The 19,714-nt window shown below is 40.6% G+C and overlaps 1 protein-coding gene across 1 annotated transcript; it reads left to right on the forward strand.

The window, feature by feature from the left end:
- The first annotated feature begins 189 nt into the window (after positions 1 to 189).
- Positions 190 to 14,106, forward strand: CPO (carboxypeptidase O). Its single transcript, XM_009702277.1, has 11 exons — positions 190 to 282; positions 3,523 to 3,598; positions 4,019 to 4,143; positions 6,660 to 6,774; positions 7,799 to 7,900; positions 8,678 to 8,782; positions 9,424 to 9,534; positions 10,716 to 10,806; positions 11,388 to 11,590; positions 12,535 to 12,619; positions 13,832 to 14,106. Exons 1-11 carry the CDS (start codon positions 203 to 205, stop codon positions 14,104 to 14,106), a joined length of 1,368 nt encoding a protein of 455 aa, XP_009700579.1. The 5' UTR covers positions 190 to 202.
- Positions 14,107 to 19,714: the final 5,608 nt, after the last annotated feature.

Consider the following 19,714-nt stretch of genomic DNA (forward strand, 5'->3'; position numbering starts at 1 on the left):
TGTTTTGCGGTGTGGAAGAGAGCTTGGAGAATTAAGAAAAAGTAGAACTATTTAAAAGTGATGTTAATGATTCAACAAGGGCAGGCTCCCTTCCAGGATAAGTCTGGTTATACATTATAATTGTACAAATAAAGTGTTCAGTCCAGATCTATACTCCTCCTCTCTAGTCCTGCACTGTCAGAGCTGGGTTCTTTGCATAAAGATGTGGTTTTTTCCTGGGATCATCTTTTCTCTGGGGATTCTAATTCCTGGAAAACTCAGCTTGAAATTGCAATATGACAGGTGAGTGTGAACGGGGTATCACGAAGAATTGTGCATGCAGTAAAATTTCCAGGAACTGTGTAGGAATAACAATTATGAACTGAAAACTTGGAGATAGGGTTACTAAGCTGTAAGCTTTGTAAGATTTGGAAAGAAAACAGAAAGATGGGAAATGAAGAAAGAGTGAACCAAATCCAAGCCAACAAAGATACGGCTGCAGCCGTAGGAGACACAGAATACCCCTCAAAAGCATCTCAGGATGCTCTGCTTCCATTAGCTGAAATTCATTTGGCTTAGCCTCTTTTATAATGAACTTTGAAATCAGATGCTCTACGGATAAAATGCCTTTTCTGAGTATAAAGCAGAGGAGATGACTGAGCAAAATTATATCCATTAATAAAAGACAGCTGAGGTTATGTGAAAAAGATGGTGTCTCAAAAGCAGCTCAGATATTGAACTCCTGTTGGAAATCTGTAATGATAACAAAAAAAAGCTAATGGAGTTGGTCCAGACAATCTTCACTCCAAAGTGTTCAGAGAATAAGATTATCACATTTTTTATTACTGATCAATATTTTTGAAAAGTATGAAATATCTAGTTTTGCTGTATTCTCCATTCTCAGTTCTGCTTTGCAAGAAAATGAGTGATATAAAATTATGCTGTTTGCCTGTCTAAACTATTTTGTTTCATTCACCCTCAGCTTTACAAGGAATGATAGGTCACTGCCTTTACAGCAGCTGAGATTTGCAGGAGGGGCACACATATAGTGTGGAGTCCAGCTATCCACATATAACTTTATACATGGAATTTTCTAAAGTAAACAGAGAAAGTGGCTCAGTGCTGATTGCTTCTAGACTAATCATATCCCCAGAATATAGTTTTAAAAAGGAGAGAAAACTAAGCAATACCTACTGCAAGTAGGTCCCTTCATAGTATACCCATTCAACAACTCTCCTGGCAAAGCTCCTGGCAGAGCATACAGAGTCACCACTTCTCTCTTTAAAATGTGTGTTTCTCTCGGATAATATTTAGTCTTTAGATTTGCATCAGGGATGCAGTCAGGGTCGATTTCACTGAATAGACTTCAACAGACTCATAGTAATGCAGTGTACATTTTTGTTTCTAATTGCCATCCAGGACTGAACCTGTTAAGTACTCGCACAGGATTTAAAAACACAATTGAATGGTCAGTGTGACTTTGGGTGGGCAGCACCTGCACAAAGATGAAATGACCATTTTCATTGTCATTTGCTCTGTTCAACAACTTAAATCAAATACCCAATTTATGAGCATCCAAGGAAATGTAGCTTGTGCTGAGAACAGTCCTTTAATTTGGTAAGAAAGCTTAACTGTAGCATTTAAAAAACTGTTGTTCTCACATGGTCACATGGGCTGACTTTGCACTTCTCCACTGAGAATCCTAGTCCACAATCATAAATGAGTGTGTGCTTTCTAATCTTAGTTTACTATTAAAAATTATTTGTCTCCACACTGGCTATTGTAAAAGGTTTATCAGTAAATAAGAGCTGGCCATCTGGCAGCAATCTGACTGTCTGGCATTTCTTTCATTTGGTGTAATTAAGACATAATGTCAATGAGGATAGAAAGATATTACAGGATATTGTTTCCCTTCCTGATAGACAAAGAGCAAAGCAAGCCCAGGCATTTAGAGAGAATAAACTCTGAACTGCAGCTGAGATGTTTATTCTCCTAGCAAAGATGTTTATCCTGCATCTACGAGGTTTATTACAAAGATATTATGGATGTTGTAGCAAATCGTTAGCAATGCAAATGTAATCATTTTGTCCCATAGATGAGTGTCCTATGTGCTAACAGCATCTCCTGAACCAGTAGCAAACAGCCCATTTTAACTATCCAGTTCTATGTTTCTCTACCGGCAAAGGTGATATTTTCAAGAGGGATGTAAAAAAACCCAAATTCCCCTATTTTTCAGTGGATAATGTGAATGAATAGTGAAATCTATTTGCATGTATATTAAGCTGATAATTGTACATTTGTGTATGGAAGCACAAATGACAGCAGTTGCAGTTCAGATGATGAGAGCATATTATATTGATGACCATAATTACCATGGCTTTAATAAAAAGCCATGCAAGGCTTTTGCAACAAGAATTTCTGTTACAAAAGCTTTAAAATGTAAAATGTTCTTTTTTTATACTTGGCCTGAAAAGCTCCAAGGCCTATTGAAGTCACTGAAGGAGACTGTGAAGCAGTAGTTATTGGTTACTAACAAATATGAACATTTCTCAGGTTCCCCATTCTATCACATCAGTAATGGATAACTGCTATCTCACCTTTGAGTAATGTAACGCAGTCGTCAAAATCCACTCCTCATGATGAAACCTTTTCATTAGAAATGTCATACTTGCTATCAGTCCTGGAAAGCTGATCTGAACAAACACTGAAAAAAAATTAGAAAAATAATTACAAAGGGTTTTTTAATAGAACATACAGATTTGCTTTTTCTGCATTTCCAAATATTTTAATTTGTTCTTTGTAAACTTTCAATATTTTTTCAGATTAAGCCTGTAGTAAATGAAAGTTTCATGGGGCATCATGAAAATATATACTCAGACATTGGATCTGTGTGTCTTTTCTAGAAATATAAAAAGATAGATCGTGTACTAGAAATTTTTGTTTCCTGAACATTGAGTAAGAATATGCAATTCTGGAGACCACACTATTCACTATTTGTGGAATAAATTGGCTGTTCTCATGACAAGTAGTTTGTGTACATCTCAGGTTTGTAGCAATGTTCACTTATCTTGTCTATCTAATGTTTTTGCATGCTGAAGTACATCAGCAAAGCACCAAGTCTATCTGGAATAATTAAATAATTCCCAAACAGGAGGAAAAAAAAGTGACATCTTATCAAATAAATAGTTTATTATATATTACCAATGATCTTGTTTTGGCCTGGTCCTGCAAAGACAGAAACACGCACCAGGGCTCAAGCCAGGAGTCGGCTTCAGTGAAGCTGGTATGGTGAATAAAGAATGGCCCCTGGCAAGGAAGCAGAGTTAACCTAACGCTCTAGCAACACAAAAGTCACATCACTGAGTCCTATTTGTAGCTAAAACGTTCCAGGAATTCATCACTGAGACATGTTTTTGTTGGAACAGCTCTCAGTTACAGGCTCTGCCTTCCTTCTACATAACAAAATATCTGCTTTTGACTTACGAAATCATGGACACTTTAACAGACATTAAAACTGATCTTGTTTCGCTGCTGAATTTCCAGGGATCAGGTTTTGCATATTGTGCCAGAAACATTTCAGCAAGTCCAGCATCTTCAGCATCTTTGCAGCACTGTACTGGTGAGTAAGAATAACCATGTGTGTCCAAAAAGCAGAGTGGGGTCTTCGGCTGTAAAACAGATTTGCATGTAACTTTGGACAGGAATGAAGGTTAAAGTAAACTTGAAAAAGCTTTACCTGACTTTTTTTTCCTTAGTGTAGGGTGGAGTTGCTCTTCCACTGCCTGAAGGAATTTATGGGAAGAAGTTAGTTTCCTCGCATGGCTCTCTGAAGGTGCTGCTCCTTAACAGTGGTGCCTGAGCCAATGGAAACACTAAGCCTGTGCTGCATGCTCTGTGAACAGATGGCTGGAGAATAGCTAAGGGGAGAATTTGAAGGAAAACTTCTTCCATTTATTGATATGCAGCTACTCTATCTTAGATATATTTTATTGTTCTGAAAACAGAGCTTGATTTGTGCATTTCTTTCTTCTCTGCACAGCTGGATTTGTGGAAGCCCCTGCTGCCTGAAGACATCTGGGCTGGAGAAGACCTGCACATAAGGGTCCCAGCCCCTCTGGTGCAGGAGGTGAAAGACAGCTTAGATCAGCATATGATCTCTTACAAGTACGATCTCTAATTTCCTGATGAGAAAGGCTGGTCCTTGCTATCACAAAAGGACCTAGCCCTTTCCAATGAACAGTCAGCAAGTACTGATAGGACCCAACCTTTGTTCCAAGTGTTTCTGACTTACCTTGACCTGCCCAATGCACAGTTGCTATATATACCTTTGAGTCTTGAAAACACCTTTCCCTATGCTCTCACACATTCACCTCCAACTAACCTGGACTGTGAATTTGAAGCCGGGATTGAGACGGCCCCATCTGTCTTGTTTCCTACTGTTGCCTTCTCAGTGGCAGAGGATGGCGCTCAGATGTATGACTTAGTTTTTTATTCTGAAGTCAGGAAGCCAAACTTGGTACAACCACTAGTTAAAGGAGCACGGTTTGCTCTTGGAAAGCATGGATACTGGAACACAAGGTCCTCCCTATTTTGGAGAGCCCAAAGGTTTAACCAGTGTCACTGCAGAGAAGCAATCTCTGTAGGTCTCCTCCCTTCCCTGTCTTTTGTTCCTCTCATTTGGAAAAGAGCCCTTTCAAAGTGAATATTCAGCCAGTTTCTTCAAAGCTGCTGTTTCCTACCCCTATCCCCCCCACCAGGCTGGTAAGAAATTCCTGGCACCATCCAGTCAAACAGAGACATCCCAGCCTGGGACAAAGGTCCCAGTGGCAGGTCCCCACACAATTGGGAGCCAGGGGCTACAAATGGCCAATGATGCTTTATCACACCTGCCCAGCTACACATCTTCACTAACTGCCATGCTTTTACTTCCAGCTGGAAGAGCTAATCCAGATACAGAGTGTTTATAAAGCCAAATGGGATTAAATAAGATCTATTCCTCACACAGTCCCATTCCCATTTGGAACTGACTTTTTCAGGTAACCAGTAGCTAGCAATATTTCATATAAACAATCCTGTAGTCATTCAGGGAGGGTGACAAATGGCCTATGGACATACACTGATATTTACCAATCAAAGATAAGTTTAAGGAGGATTGGTGCCACTTCAAAGCTGTTTAGAGTTAGAGCCAATCTTGACATTCTGCATCTTGCCCGACAAATCCTTTTTAGTAAGTGTCATGCCCTGACAACCAGAGATGGAGAGAGATGAGGTAGGAGCCAGTACAAACGATCTAGCATCAGGTTTACGCATTCAGGACTTTGACAACATTCCAGAAGATATTTAAGCTCTTATTTCTATCAAGGCTCTTCATTTTCTAATGGTTTCAACTGATTCTAGTGGAAATTTAAAGACTAAACTGAAGTTAGCAGCTTAATCTTTTTTTTTTCCCCCTTGGATTGGGGCCAGAACTGTATCCACCTTGCATAGGGTCCTAAAGAAAGAGGTGGGTAATTTAATAGTCAAGCTGAAATTTTGGCTTTGTATTGCAAAGGGGTTGAGATTGAGTACGACAACGTTAGAGTTTAAGTTCCTCTAACAGATTTAAAGCAGGAACCATGTTTTAGAAGTCAGTTGACATGCAAGGAAGGTAACATGACTGTTAGGTATATAATGATAGAGACATAAATGACAAATTATAATCAGGACATCAATATTCTGACTCTGTCAGACTCTGGGTTTTCAATTCTCCAGAGCTCTGATAAGGCATTTTGCGTGTGTGGTTTCGGTTCATGGGAATTTGCACTGCCTGAATTTTAGTTTGAAGTTCAGATGTGAATAAACATCAAAGCTCAGAGTGAAAGTCAGCTGTAACTACTCTTGAAAGTTTCTAATGTGCTGTTTCCAGAAATGCCGATCAGTGCTACTGTCAGCAGAATAGCCTATTAGCACTTACAGTGTTTGAAATCAAGAATGTTTAAGCTACCTTTGCAATTGTCTTACTGAAAGTGTTTACAATGAGCACAGATTTGTAACAGTGTACAAACAGCTGATTGCAGCGAGAAAGCACAGTGTATGATCCGAAGTCCTCTGAAGCCAAGGAAAAGGTTTTATTGACTCCCTTGATCATGGAATCATGTCTGTGCTAATCATGTCTGTGCTGTACTCATTTCTGAACTAATTTGTAGCTAAAAAGCAAGAAGATTTTCCAAGGAAAGAGGGGGTCTGTTCTGATTTTTGCAAATTGCAATGAATACTTCTGTGAAGTCTTTGCAAATGGAAAATGTCTCCATAAAATACAATGAAATACTAATCTTCAATTTTTCACTTTTCCTCCTTTTCCCAAAAGGTGGTATTTTAGACTTTTGTCTAGAAGTAGAAGTGGTGAAGAAAAGAAAGATATTGAACATTTTTTTGGAGAAAATTGTCAATCTTTAAAAAAAAAAAAATCTGGCAAAATGATTACTTTATTGTTAAAACCCAGTGAAAATCTCAGTACTTTGAACTTTCTCTTACATGAACGTAACCATTATGCTGATGGTGACGAATTTGCCAGGCAGTCCACAACAGAACAGGCTAAATCCTTTCATTTGTTGATGCAAGCAATGTACCCACTACGATAGTTCTGCAGTAATTGTTAGGGATTGTGTTCTTTTCTATCTCCCCCTTTCCCCTCCCCTCAGAGTCCTAATACCTGATGTGCAGGAACTTGTGGATCAGAGTATGCCAAGGGAGAGGAGCACCCACAGGCAGGTCCCAGAAGGTTATGTCTACACCCAGTATCATCCAATGGAAGAGGTAAAGTCTGCTTGCTTTCTTTGTTGCTGCTATTTTGTAAATGCCACAGCAAGTAACTCTGTGCTTGCAGAAAGCTCAGCTGAAGTCAGTGGAGCTCTTTCTGGCCTTCTTCTTCACAGAATCAGTCCTTAGTCTTTGACTAGAATCTTGGCCTGGTAGAATTGAACAGGATTTTGCCATTGATTTAGATTAAATTCTCAATTTCTCCCTGACCAAAACCTAAATGCTCTGTGTGAAGCAGCCATATTGTTTTGCAAATAATATTCTGGGGTTCAGTTGATTGCTTTGCTACCTTTCTACCCTATATACTTTATCATTACCTCTAGTATTTATTCATTTAAGCCCCAGTATGTTCGATCCTGAGCCAAATGTGAAGTGCAATCACTATTGTGGTCTCTGAAATCCCAGTGAGGAAGAAGAGGTGAACAGAGGGATATCTGGAGAAGGAATTAATTTAAGGACACGTTTTTGACACTTCAGGAGAGAATAATATCATGAGGGTGGATAGTGAAGACTTCTTGTGGTGCTGTGTTTCACATACCAGTGGGTAAGCCTGGACAAAGGCTGGTGGTATTCTTCTTCCCAGACACATAATTAGATTGAGAGAGCAGAGTCAATCCTCATGTATATTTTATTTGAGCTACTCGTTGGGGACGACTGCTGATCAGTACTGATAGGGAAGAGACTGTAATACTGTTTCGAAGATTTGATGGTGTGGCTCCATGTCTGGTGAAGTCAACAGAGAGATGCCCAATAGGATGTGCATGTTGAATGAGATCCAGAATAGAGTATGTGTTGTATTGCAGTGATGTTACCTTTTAAGACCCAGTGAGATATGACCATGCCTTTGTTCAGATGCAAGTGAAAGGGCTTCCATGAGTGTTCAGTGATATCACAGATTGAAATAAACTCTGAGGAAAACGTTGCTTGTCTAAGCAAAAGAAAATGCTTTAATCTGGAAATGGAGGCGGGAAAGCGAAGGGAAGTCCCACTTTGGACCAAGAATTCTTTGTGACTATTTCAGATTTATCAATGGATGACTGAGATCCAGAAGAGCAACAGTGAGCTGGTGACTCAGCACTACCTGGGGAAGACAATTGAGAATCGAACAATGTATTATCTGCAGGTAAGGGAGGAATATTCTTAAAATAAATAAAAGGTATCTTCACAAAAAAAGTACACAGGAGAAGACAGGTTTCAGATCTTTCCTAAGACAGTGCTCATCCCAATTCACTGAAATAACAGGAGATGGTTTTACTCCTCCATAGTACAGTGAGATTTGCCAACTTTTGTATACACCATAACCTTGCTATTGGTATTATGCAGTGAAAACAACAAATTTCACTGAAGTCTTGTTTAGAAATACAAATCCAGCTGAAACTAGCTTGGCAAAAGCTGTGTATGAGGATAAAGAGTTTTGTTTTGTTGTTTTATTACTTTTTACAGCATACAGCCTTTCTGCTAGGAGTATTGCATAACAATTTTTATCGGATGCTAGGTATCAGTGAAAAACATAGTCTTAATAATTGGGTTAGTTATTGTCTAATCCATTCCTATCACTGAGTAAAATTAGATTCCCTGCCTTTTTATGCTTCCCATTCTAAAAAAAAAAAGAATCTCAAAGTAAGAACAGCCAGTCCTGTGAATGACTACTACAAATGAAAAAGAAACTGTTTTGTTAACACTCCGGCTCAACAGAGACTTTAAGACTCTTGCCCTGTGATACTACAGAGAAGAGGTTATTAGGAAGGAGAGCTTGTCATAATGTCTGTCATAATATTAATAATAATCTCAGATGGCTCAACAGCATATCGAGGCACATCCTTTTCTTTCTGTATTACCCTAGGCTATTTTATTGTAATGTAACAATGTTTTCCAAATGATCATTTTTACACTCTCTCAGATCAGTCAACCATCAGATAAAACCAAAAAGATCATTTGGATGGACTGTGGGATTCATGCCAGAGAATGGATCTCTCCAGCCTTCTGCCAGTGGTTTGTGAAAGAAGTGAGTCCTCACTTTTCCACTTAGATAAAAATCATATCACTTTGGATATTTCAGTTCTCTTCTCCATTGTTGTACCAAGAATTATGCTTTTTCTGTTAAAATATGATTTGCAAAATTAGTACATAGTAGAGACACCTAAGAGAGGAAGAGAAAGAGAGAGACCTAAGTCCAAATCACAGTTTGAGATGAGATACGGGACAATATTTGCAAGTGCGTTGTTTCCTCCACCTGAAGTGATTCCAAAGCCACTGAACTTGACAGCAATCTCTTCATTTCCCACGGTGGCTTTTGGTTCAAGCCTCTCTGCATCACAAAGCCACAGTCCCCCTGGAATAAAGTAACTCTAAGATACGGTATAGCAATGTTCCACATATACTGAAAGTACCTCGTGCACATGTACACTATCATGCAGCTTTCATACCTGCAAGACTGTGCCCATACCAAGTACACTATAACTGCACACACTGTCACCTTGTTAATGGCAAAAAGCAGATATGTCAACATATCTGGGGATCAAGTAGATCTTGGATACTATGGTGATATCCAGCAGTGAGTGATTCCCCAATGATAGCTCTAAACTAGCTCTTTCCAGTGATTACCACTAGATTCTCTGCTCAGTCCTCTGTATTTTTTCTTTTCAGATTCTTCAAAATTACAAATCTGACCCAAAGATAAGCAGATTTCTGCAGAATTTGGACCTCTATGTCTTGCCAGTCCTCAATATTGATGGCTACATCTATTCCTGGGAAAAAGTAAGCAGCGAAAATCCAGGAACTAGATTGAAAGTTAGATGTGCACAGCATGTTTTGCTAATTCTAGATACAATCATAGCAATCATATTTAAACAGAGAATAGTGACAGAATCATTATTCACACAAATCCTCTTATGGCAGAGAGGTTTTGTTTCTTCTGGTAAATCAGCGGTCACTTGAGATTACAGGGCTAAAAATTCCTAGCAAATGTCATGAACCTTGGGAAGAGTGAATGACAAAACCACAGAATCAATTACTTTTGAGTTTCCGGGGATGGACTTACTTCTCTGCTAACAGCTTAACGCTTAGTTGATGGAGTTTAGCATGTCTGGAGGAGTCAGCCATTCTTTGCAAGAGATCTTAACTAGCAGATGGGTCTAAGCACCTCTGCAGCATGGGACGGGAGGCTAATTGGTCAAATATTGGGCTATTTGGTTTTGAAATAGGTGTGCCCTCCCAAATAATCTTCCTTTTCTGATATGGAGGATAATGCAAAATGTTGGTCTTCAGCAACTCTCATCATACTTCCAGGCTCCTGAGTCCAGTCGAAACATCTTTTAATGCAGGACCTCAGCATGGCCTAACAGGCTCAGCCTACTGCCATGTGGATCCTGCTGTCTCCCAGCTTGCTCCCCGGCAGGTTTGGGGCATACCACACACTGCACTTGGATGCACAGGTAATTCAGTTAGGAAGCTCATACCAGCAGTGCAATGAGGTCTGCAGAGCACCAAGTATAGCAGTGAGTATAGCAGGGAATCAAGGAGCAGCAGTAAGATTAGCTGACAAAAAAGCATTCATCTTCTTGAATCTGAAACACACAATAAATTCAGCTATCGTCTCTTGGACACAGAGGTATCCCTCACAATGCCAAGTCTTTCTCAGGAGTGTAACACTGCTTGGAAGCAGTTGAATAGTACAGAAAAAGCATACTTTTTTTTTTAAAGCTCAGGAGGCTCATTTCAAGGTGCATGCAGGCTTGTGGAAGATGACAGCCTGGCTGTAGTAGATAAAATGTTCTGTCATTAAGCTTTATCACCCTTGCACACAGAGTCGCACTCTTACAATGCAAGAGTTAGTCAAAATGCAGAGGTCTAAAATAAAGAAGTCTTTACACCATATTGTCACTAGGCCCTATGGATCATTGAGTTGTTATTCTGTAACTGAAGTCACTTTTGTTTAGGATCGTTTGTGGAGGAAAAACCGTTCTCCACATATGAATGGCACCTGCTACGGGACAGATCTGAACCGAAACTTCAATTCCTCCTGGGGCAGTAAGTTCCAAATATTTCAGCTCAGCAACGCAAATGTAACGCAAGAGTAATAACCAGTCTCTGAAACAAGATGAAGTCCTATAAGAAAGGAATACTCATCTTGTTGTCATCAAGACATATGTAAAAATAAAAACCTAGTTTGTAAAAATATTAAGTCATTGAATTTCAACTGGCATTTATTTTTGTGAGCAGAAAATTGCTGCTTATATAATACCTCTAATTCACTGCAGGAAGAAGCATCAGCTCTAGGTAGCAATGCTAGGAGTTAGTCACTTAACAGCCAGTATTCATGTTTGCCATGAATTTCAAGGAGCCTCCAAAGCTTCCCTGGCAGGTGGTACACTGTGGTGGTGTCAGAGTGGTTTTTGTTGCAGCCAGCCTGTAAACATGCATTAAACTTTTCAATCTTGTAGCAAATTTTAGTTGCTACCAACAGAGTAAAAGTTAAAGTCCTACTGAGCTGTCTAGTCTCCTTGCCCACATCGACACACGCCCTAACACTCCCAGGTAAACTTCCCTGTTCCTTCTGAACTGGCGTTTATATGTCTCTCCTTTGATTCACTTTTTGTATTTCTTTCCAGGTATTGGTGTTTCTTATAACTGCAGCAGTGAAATCTTCTGTGGATCTGGACCAGAATCAGAGCCTGAGACAAGAGCTGTGGCTCAGTTTATCAAAAGGAAGAAGAGTGACATTTTGTGCTATTTAACAATTCACTCCTATGGACAGTACATCCTCACTCCGTACGGTTCCACAACTAAACCTCCAAGTAACAGTGAAGAACTGGTAGGGCAAAATATTAATCTTTACACTTGTAGAGAACAAGTACAGGCAGTAGCCTGTGTCACAACTCTATTTGCCCTCTTGCCTTTCCTTCAGAGGAGCTGGGCTTATTCAGGGGCTTGGCTTCCAGGGTTACTGCTGCTCTGTGCAGTATCAGCAAGGTTTATTTGCCTCAGAATTAATCCTAATCCTTCATTTTAAATCAGGACAATTGAACTATTGCAGATAGGGTTACTGCAATGCAAGGTAAGCAGAGAAGAGCATCAAGTTCTTACTGCATACAAGAATGTGTTTGCACTTTAGGTTGCCAGCACACATGGTTGTCATGATTGCGTCCAGAAAGGGTATTCCAAATGTGCTCACTAGGAGAATGGGAGCAAAGGAGGCACCTACTTCTTGGTTACTTCTCCCCTCAGTTTCCAAGTTTTCTAATTTGAGTTCATTAACATGTGTATTTATGAACATTTCAGTAGCTGGAACACTAGTCACCAGCATGAGGGACTTGGGTGCAGACTTCATTGGAGTCATTGGAGAAGTCATTTAGCTTGTCTACGGCTCAGTTTCTAAAGATGGTGGGATACAGAGTCTATGGCAATATAACAAATGTAAGAGATCAATCACTGCTGTAGTCAGTATCAGTATGCTAAGCAGCATAGACTCTAATTCTCAAAAATACAGCAGTCAACTTTACAACAAAGCAAATAGCTTCCCTACTAATAGCAGAGTAATTTTAAAGTTTTTAACATCATTTGCATTAAAAAAATCAAGAACAATTTGCCCCAATATTTGTAATTGGTTTCTCTAAACTCCTGAACTAATAATATCAAAACTTAAAGCTGATCATCTGTAAATGTAAAGCTGAAAGAGACAAAAGTTTTGGTCCACTCAGAATAATTGCCAAATGTACTGGCTCTGATGACAATGCTGTTCCTATTTTGAACTTACAGATGCATGTTGCAGAGAAAGCAGCTGCTGCCCTAATGGGAAAGTATGGGACCAGCTATGAAGTAGGATCAACCTCTTTAATTTTATGTAAGTTTCTTTATGTTTCCCTTTGCTCTGTTTTTCAAAGAGGAGAGTCATTCTTGTGTCATAGGCATCAGTAAGTACTGTTTTGCTGAGTTTCCTCTTTGAGTAATATTTAATGGGCTGATTCAGTGGAACATCTAAGCAGCAGTCATTTGAATACAAGATAATACTGTACGCTATAAAGCTGACTGCAGTAAGGAAGGAAGCATTGATCAGAAGCTAGTTCCTCCATGAATTCCTCACAGATACATCACAGGGACAGAAGGAGACTGGTGATAGATCATCCTGACCCTGCTGAAGTCAGCAGCAAAACTCTTATTTGTCTTCACTGGAGTCAAGTAAAAATTAAAATCCCAATCAAGTCTATAGTTACTCCATCAAACATTATCACATGGCAGCGGCTTGCAGTTCTGTGTGAAATATGTTGGTTTCAGCATCGTTCCTAATAGACTGGATAGCCACATCACAAACACACCATCACGGCCGATACTAGTTGACAGCCTTTATGTCTAGAGGACTAGAGGGCCCTAGAGACTGACTGGTAAACCCAATCTTTTCGCAGTAAGCAATAAGACGCTAGTCACTCAGAACACTAAGTAGTTGGCTCCAGTACCCATGTGGTTTTGCATATTCATAGCATCTGTCTGTGCCAGTTCCCAAGTCACACAAGTCACCTATTGCGTGAGCAATGCGTTGTAAGTATAAGGTAACTTGTCCGTGCCTGGGACTGCATTTTGCCAGGGTTTGTCCTTATACTGAATAGGTGAGAAAAAAGATCCGTGAGGCAGATAAACAGTGATACAAGCCAGAAATTTTTCACACTTGACCAATATTATGCTTACAAACAAATATACAAAGAAATTCCAGGTACTGTCAATGGAGGAAGTGAAGTACCAGAACAGACAAATGGCCAATCCATCTTGTACCCCACACTAATCGCAGTAAAATGCGAAAAACACAGAACCTCTGGAACTCACCTCCTGTTATTGTACGCCGTACCTTATGGAGGATTGTTTCACTTAGGAAACTACACCGAAGACTTTTAGTATAATTAAGAATTGCAGAACCTAGAAACTCTGCTTTCCATGTGACAGTGATATACAGTTACTGCTTAGTTCAGGGATTCTGGTGTAATCTTGCATTAACTTTAGCATGAAGTATTTTCAAAGAACCATGCTTAATACATATATCTCCCCTCTATTTTTAAATTCACAGACAGTAACTCGGGGTCCTCTCGGGACTGGGCTCACATGATTGGCATTCCTTTCTCCTACACATTTGAACTGCGAGACAACGGTACTCATGGATTTGTTCTACCCTCTGACCAGATCCAACCCACATGTGAGGAGACTATGTTGGCTGTGATAACTATCATAGACTATGTTGATCACAAGTACTTCCCAGGTGGGGCTGTGATGCTGACATCCAGCAGACTGGGCCTGGGCCTGAGCCTTTGCCTGAGTGTTGTACTTACATGGACTGTTTCTTAAAAACGATTTAGAGAACCCAGCAAGAGACCTCCATGCAAAGTATAATGCCCCCTTGAAAAGACAAAATTACATGAGCAGAGGAACTAAAAGTCAAGTATTTCAATAAAGGCTCATCCCACAAAACACAAGCATGCACTTGTGGTTTTGAATAGCTGTGTTTTAGAGAAGGAGGAAAGGATGAAGAGCTGTGGCAATTTCCCAAGCTTCACTTGCTGGCTCTGCCAGCTTGAGTACACATGGTTACAGAGCATTATTACTCCCTGGTTCTTGAGCATGTTTTCAGAGGCTCACCTGGGCCTATGCAGCCCTTCTGTCAGCCACAGCCCTGCTTTGTCACAATTCTCCCTACTGCCTGACCCCGTCGACTCCTGGGTCTTGCTGGCATTAACAGGACACCTGTGAGACTTAGATGTCCCGAATTCTCACTACAGAAAATTGGACAGCTTCCTTTACATCCACCTTCCTTCCTTAAACTGACACATTGGCATTCACCAGAAAAGACAGGGCCTCGAATGCTGGTGAAAGGTCATAATCAGGCAACCATCAGCAGCAGCTTGAAACAAGTTGAAGAGTTGAGCTGGTGCAAGCATGTGGAGACAGAAAAGAGGTGTGGCCCTCTGATTTAGATGCAGTCAGATTAGTGAAGATAGAAACTGCCCAATCCTTCAAAAATACAAAAAGGAAAGGGAAACGGAAGACAAGGATGGGGTGCTATTCCTACAGAGCAGACCAGAGAGTGATTTCTTTGCATCCTCAACTTCCAAAACTGTGTGACTGGTGGAGACAAACATTCTCCTCAAGTCAGACTCCTAAGGGATTTCATTACAGATGGTATGTAAAAACGTCTGTTTACAGAGGGGTGCCTTTCTTACAAACCACCTTAATCCTTTGGGGCTGACTCTGCAGAAGGACTGGGGCCTGGTTGCGTGGCTCTCCATCACCTGGGAGAGCCTGCAGCCTGCAGGGATCTGCCGGAATCCTCATGTGAAGCTGGAAGCTCAGTGGAGCGCCAGAGGAAAGGAAATGTTTCAGCCGATCGAGCCGGGAACCTCCACCTGAGCTGCTCAAAAGGAAATGCCAGGGAAAGAGCTTCTGTGTTGTTACAGCCAACACCAGAGGGTGCAGGGCGTTCACTGAAATAGAGAAGACCTATTTTATCCTGTACTCTGTCTACTTTTGAATCCAGCAGTATCACATCCCAGAAATATGTCCACCAGGCTTGGCTATTACAGATAACAGGATAGATTATTTTTTGTTTCCTGATAGAAAATGAAGAGTCCAGGGGAAAAAAAGAAAAAAGAAAAAACAAAACAAAACAAAACAAAACCAAAATCTGTATGAAATGTTTGATTTTCCTAGCAAATGTCAAGATTCTGCTTGAAAATTGAAAGTGTTCTAACCAAAGATTTTCAACAAAATATTTCCAGCTTTGGGGAAGAGAATGCTTTTTTCTCCCCATCTGCTTGAAGCCTAATGATGGTAAAAGCAGACCAAGAGTTTCTGCCAGAAAACTCAAAGATAAAGGACGTTGAGAGGACTGAAATATTGCTGTCTTCAAGTTATAAAGTACAGCAAGACTCATTGACTTGAGTAAGATCTCATAGTGGGTCTATGGCAGAACTTGGAAAAGTCTTTTGTCCAGTTCTCTTCCAATGCTGCCAAGAGAAGAATGCATATCACTTGACCATGGTACTGTTGAAAAAAGAAAAAAAAAAAAAAAGATAAAACCTTGCAGTCATTTTTCCAAAGCACATCTTATTATCATCTTCTCTGTACTGTTAGGTGACAAATCTTAGCTGCTGTGTTCATTGACCACAGATTATTACCAATTGGTGTAGCTAAATCTGCCTAACTCCTGCAGGTTCCCCAGAGCATAGTCCTTACAGACCAACCACTCATTTACAGTAAGACCCGTCTGTTGCTGGGCTCTGTAGCAGAAGGTGTCACTAATTAGCACTTCTCCCCATAGAAGCATCACTCCCCAAACTTATGTTTAGTTTAGGATGTGACTTGTACGTCTTTATATTCGTATTTGTATATTGTGTGTTTGGAACTGTAAGAAACAAGACAAGTCCATCTCGCCCATGACTCTAAGCTGTCTTTAAGTAAGTGGGGTTTGAGCATGAGTGTTTCGTAGCCATTTGCTGGCAAACGGCAGTGAAGCTCCCCAGTGCCACCAGCAGCAGATGGCAGTGCCCTCTGGGGACCCATGCCCACACGCTCACATTGCCAAAGCCAACCCAAGCTTGGGCTGCCACCAAGCACTTTCCAAAACTAACCCATGACTACACTGGTAGAAAAATGTTGCTGGCCAGGACTTCTTTACTGTATTCTGAGATGTTGCACAGCCTGTATGCCTACAGCCAGAGAGGAAGGGAACTAGTTTTGCTGACTTTGGGTATCTTTTGATAGAATTGTTTACCACTACAAGATACAACCAGGTGTGTCCCAAAGTTAATTAGCAGGTTTCTGTGGACTGCCTCAGTCCCTCATTAACTCCTCTTGTTGTAATAACCACCATCAGGTAGGGGAAGAAGCCCCTGCATATGGCACCTAGGCAGGGGGATGAGGGGAGAAGTTGCCTCCAGCATTCCCAGAATTCAAGAATCATAGAAGTGGAGAGGAACAGAGGAACGCTTAGCTAGAAAAAAAAATTAGATATTTGGCAATAATCATTATCTAGAAGAATGTCTGCTGCTGTCAGCACACTGATCATGCCTAGGCTTACAGCTCCTTGGATCTGTCAGCAATGACTCACCCACTTTGCATAGTGAAACCACAAATGAAGGTTGTGTGGAACCAATGGAATGTTGCCCCCATTGCCACTGCAGAACAGATGTCCTGCAATGAGTGCTTATAGCCCCTTTTAGGAACTATCATTGCACAAGCAAGCCACAACCACTACAAGGCCAAGGCTGCAGCAAATTGATCTTTATAAACATTACACGGGCTCTGTATTTCACAGACCCTCCCAGTTTGCTGACTTCTCTGTGTACCTTTTGTGCTTGCAGAAGACTGATATGTATGGCTGACAAAAATCACTGCAGAGACAGTGTATTTCATCAACCATGTTTTGCAAAGGAAAATTTTAAAGAAAAACATAGTATGGATGTCTCTATTGAAACTCCCTTTACTTCATGAATGATTGCCTGGCTTTATCTCTCCTGCATTCCTTTGTTCCTTTCTCTGACCCTTGCCAGGTTTTGCTTGATGATGAAGTATGGAAAGAGCTGCATTCTAACTTCTTGCATGTTACCAGAAGCACAGCATTATCCTACTGAGACAAGAGTGTGATTTTCAATTTACTCATGTGTAAACACATGCAAAACTAAAAGATTCTTTTATTCATTGTTGTTTCTACCAAATAATTTTACCAAGACCCACGCCCCTTCCCTTTCTTTCTCACAGTTAAACACTCAAATCATGCTTGCTTTATTATATCATTAGTATTGTGAAGGATTAATTACTTTTGGTCATTCAAGTTATTGAACAAAAACAAGGGCATCCCAGTTCTGAGTAAAAGTGTTCCATATTATCCTTGTTAACATTTTGTCTGTAATACAAAAATAAAGACTGAAGAAAGGGCCATCAGTGATCTCATTCCATTTCATGCAAGCTCCTCTCTGTTAATTTCTCCTCCATGCTATGTTAATTTGATACAGTCCTCAGGCTCCTAACAAGTTAGCAACACTGCCCTCATTAAGGAAAGTGAAGATATCACAAGGGAACTATAATATTAAACGAACGTGTGTAGCCTCATTTCTTAGAGCATCACATGATGGAAGAGCAAAAACCTACAGTTTTGAGGCAAGTGTGGAAAACAGCCCTGTCAGTTGACGCTTCTGGGGAAGCACTTGCAATGCAAGTTGTCACTTCCTGTTAAACTGCTTATGCTCCAGAAATCCACTCAAACATTATTCTTTTGTGCAGAGTCTTTTCGAGGAGAAAAACTCCCAGACTTCAACATCTTAGACTGTGTATGAAAACTGGAAGCAGTCTTAACTGGAACAAACCTGCTCAGAAACACAGAAAGATGTTCTCAATGTGTTCCAGACATTACCGTAGATGGAAATGTATTGATTATGACAGCTGAAGGCCTAGCCATTTGTGTCCCAAATGCCTCTAGCCAAAACTCCCCTTTTTCTGAAGTAGCCTGGGACCAACTTCAGACAGAAGGGTCAGGCTTTGAATGGAAGTCAAAGTATCCTGAGCTGGTCTTGGGTTTCCTCAATCTGCAGCCTGTAGGTAGGTATTCATGGTCCTGATAAGCTTTGTCTCATTCCCTGTGTCTTCTTTTGGCTTCTGTCACGGTTTAAGGCTGGGCAGGCTCTTAAAACAGTCGGCAGATGCTCTCTGTTAACCTCTCCCTCCCCCCAGGAGGGGAAGGGATAGAGAAAAGGGAGAGAGACTTATGGGCTGGAAATGAAAACTACTTTAACAAAACAATAATAATGGAAAATAGTATAATGTATTAATACTAATACTACTAATAATGGAAATAAAAGGAAAAGTATACGAAACCAATAATGAGTTTCTTGATGATGGTTGGGGAATTGCAGGCTGCAGGCTGCAGCAGCCTGCACCTGGATGTCCTAGACCGGACTCCACAGCTGACAGGAACCAGATTCAGGAATGCACGGATCGGGGTCGGAGGCAGGAGAACAAGCAGGGTCCCACAGGGATGTCGGCCATGAAAGAAGAGAGAGCGACCCTCATGATTCCTTAGCTTTATACTAAGGATGACGTGGATGGGATGGAATACCTCATTGGTCAGTTTTTGGTCACCTGTCCCATCTGCACTTTTCTGCAGGTGTGACCCTTTTACGACTTTTTTTCTTGCTTAACAAAAGAGGGCCGGCATTGGCCTTGGTTCTCATAGGGATAAGTATAAACATAGGCCTTTCTGCATACCAATCGTACTGATACTTCAGTAGCAACTTAAACATCAAGCATTATCAAGTCTGAAAAGCAGACAGTGTCTGAAAAACTTGTAGCTGCCCTTTCAGAAAGTGCAGTTACTTAGAAGAAACTTAACTGCAAGAAAAACTCCTGAAAAGAGAAACAGTTCTGGTTTAGCCAAACCAGGACAGCTTCATCCAGAGCTGGGTTTTCTTGACTAGATGAGATGTCCAGTTATACCATACACAAAACCACAGCAGAACCCATTGCTTTGATGAGACATGCTGTACTCACAATTGCCTTCCACATAAATGGCTGGCCAAAACTTACCACTAAGCTGAGAGGGCACCAATTATAAGAAAAAATAAACAAAGGTTATGATTGGGCATTAGAACTAGCAAACTTGGGTACTCTTAGTGAAAATCTTCTCTAAAATGCGTTTTATATTTCCTGCACCCTCCTTCCAATGAATCTGGATGATCCTTGTTGGTATAAAATATAAAGGAATAATCTGATGACAACCTGTCATCACTGACTCCTGTCTGCCAAATCTCACAGTGTCTGTTTATGTGCATAGAAGGCATTCATAAAACTAGCTTCTTTTCTGCAAGTTGGCAAACAGCATGTGTGCTATTCACAAGGCAGCCAGTGGCATGCAGAAAGAGCAAATGCAGTGTCATGCTCACACCTTGGTATACTGACCCAAGGT

Source organism: Cariama cristata, unplaced genomic scaffold (genome assembly GCF_000690535.1).
Source record: "Cariama cristata isolate BGI_N322 unplaced genomic scaffold, ASM69053v1 scaffold36596, whole genome shotgun sequence".
Classification (NCBI taxonomy): Eukaryota; Metazoa; Chordata; class Aves; order Cariamiformes; family Cariamidae; genus Cariama; species Cariama cristata.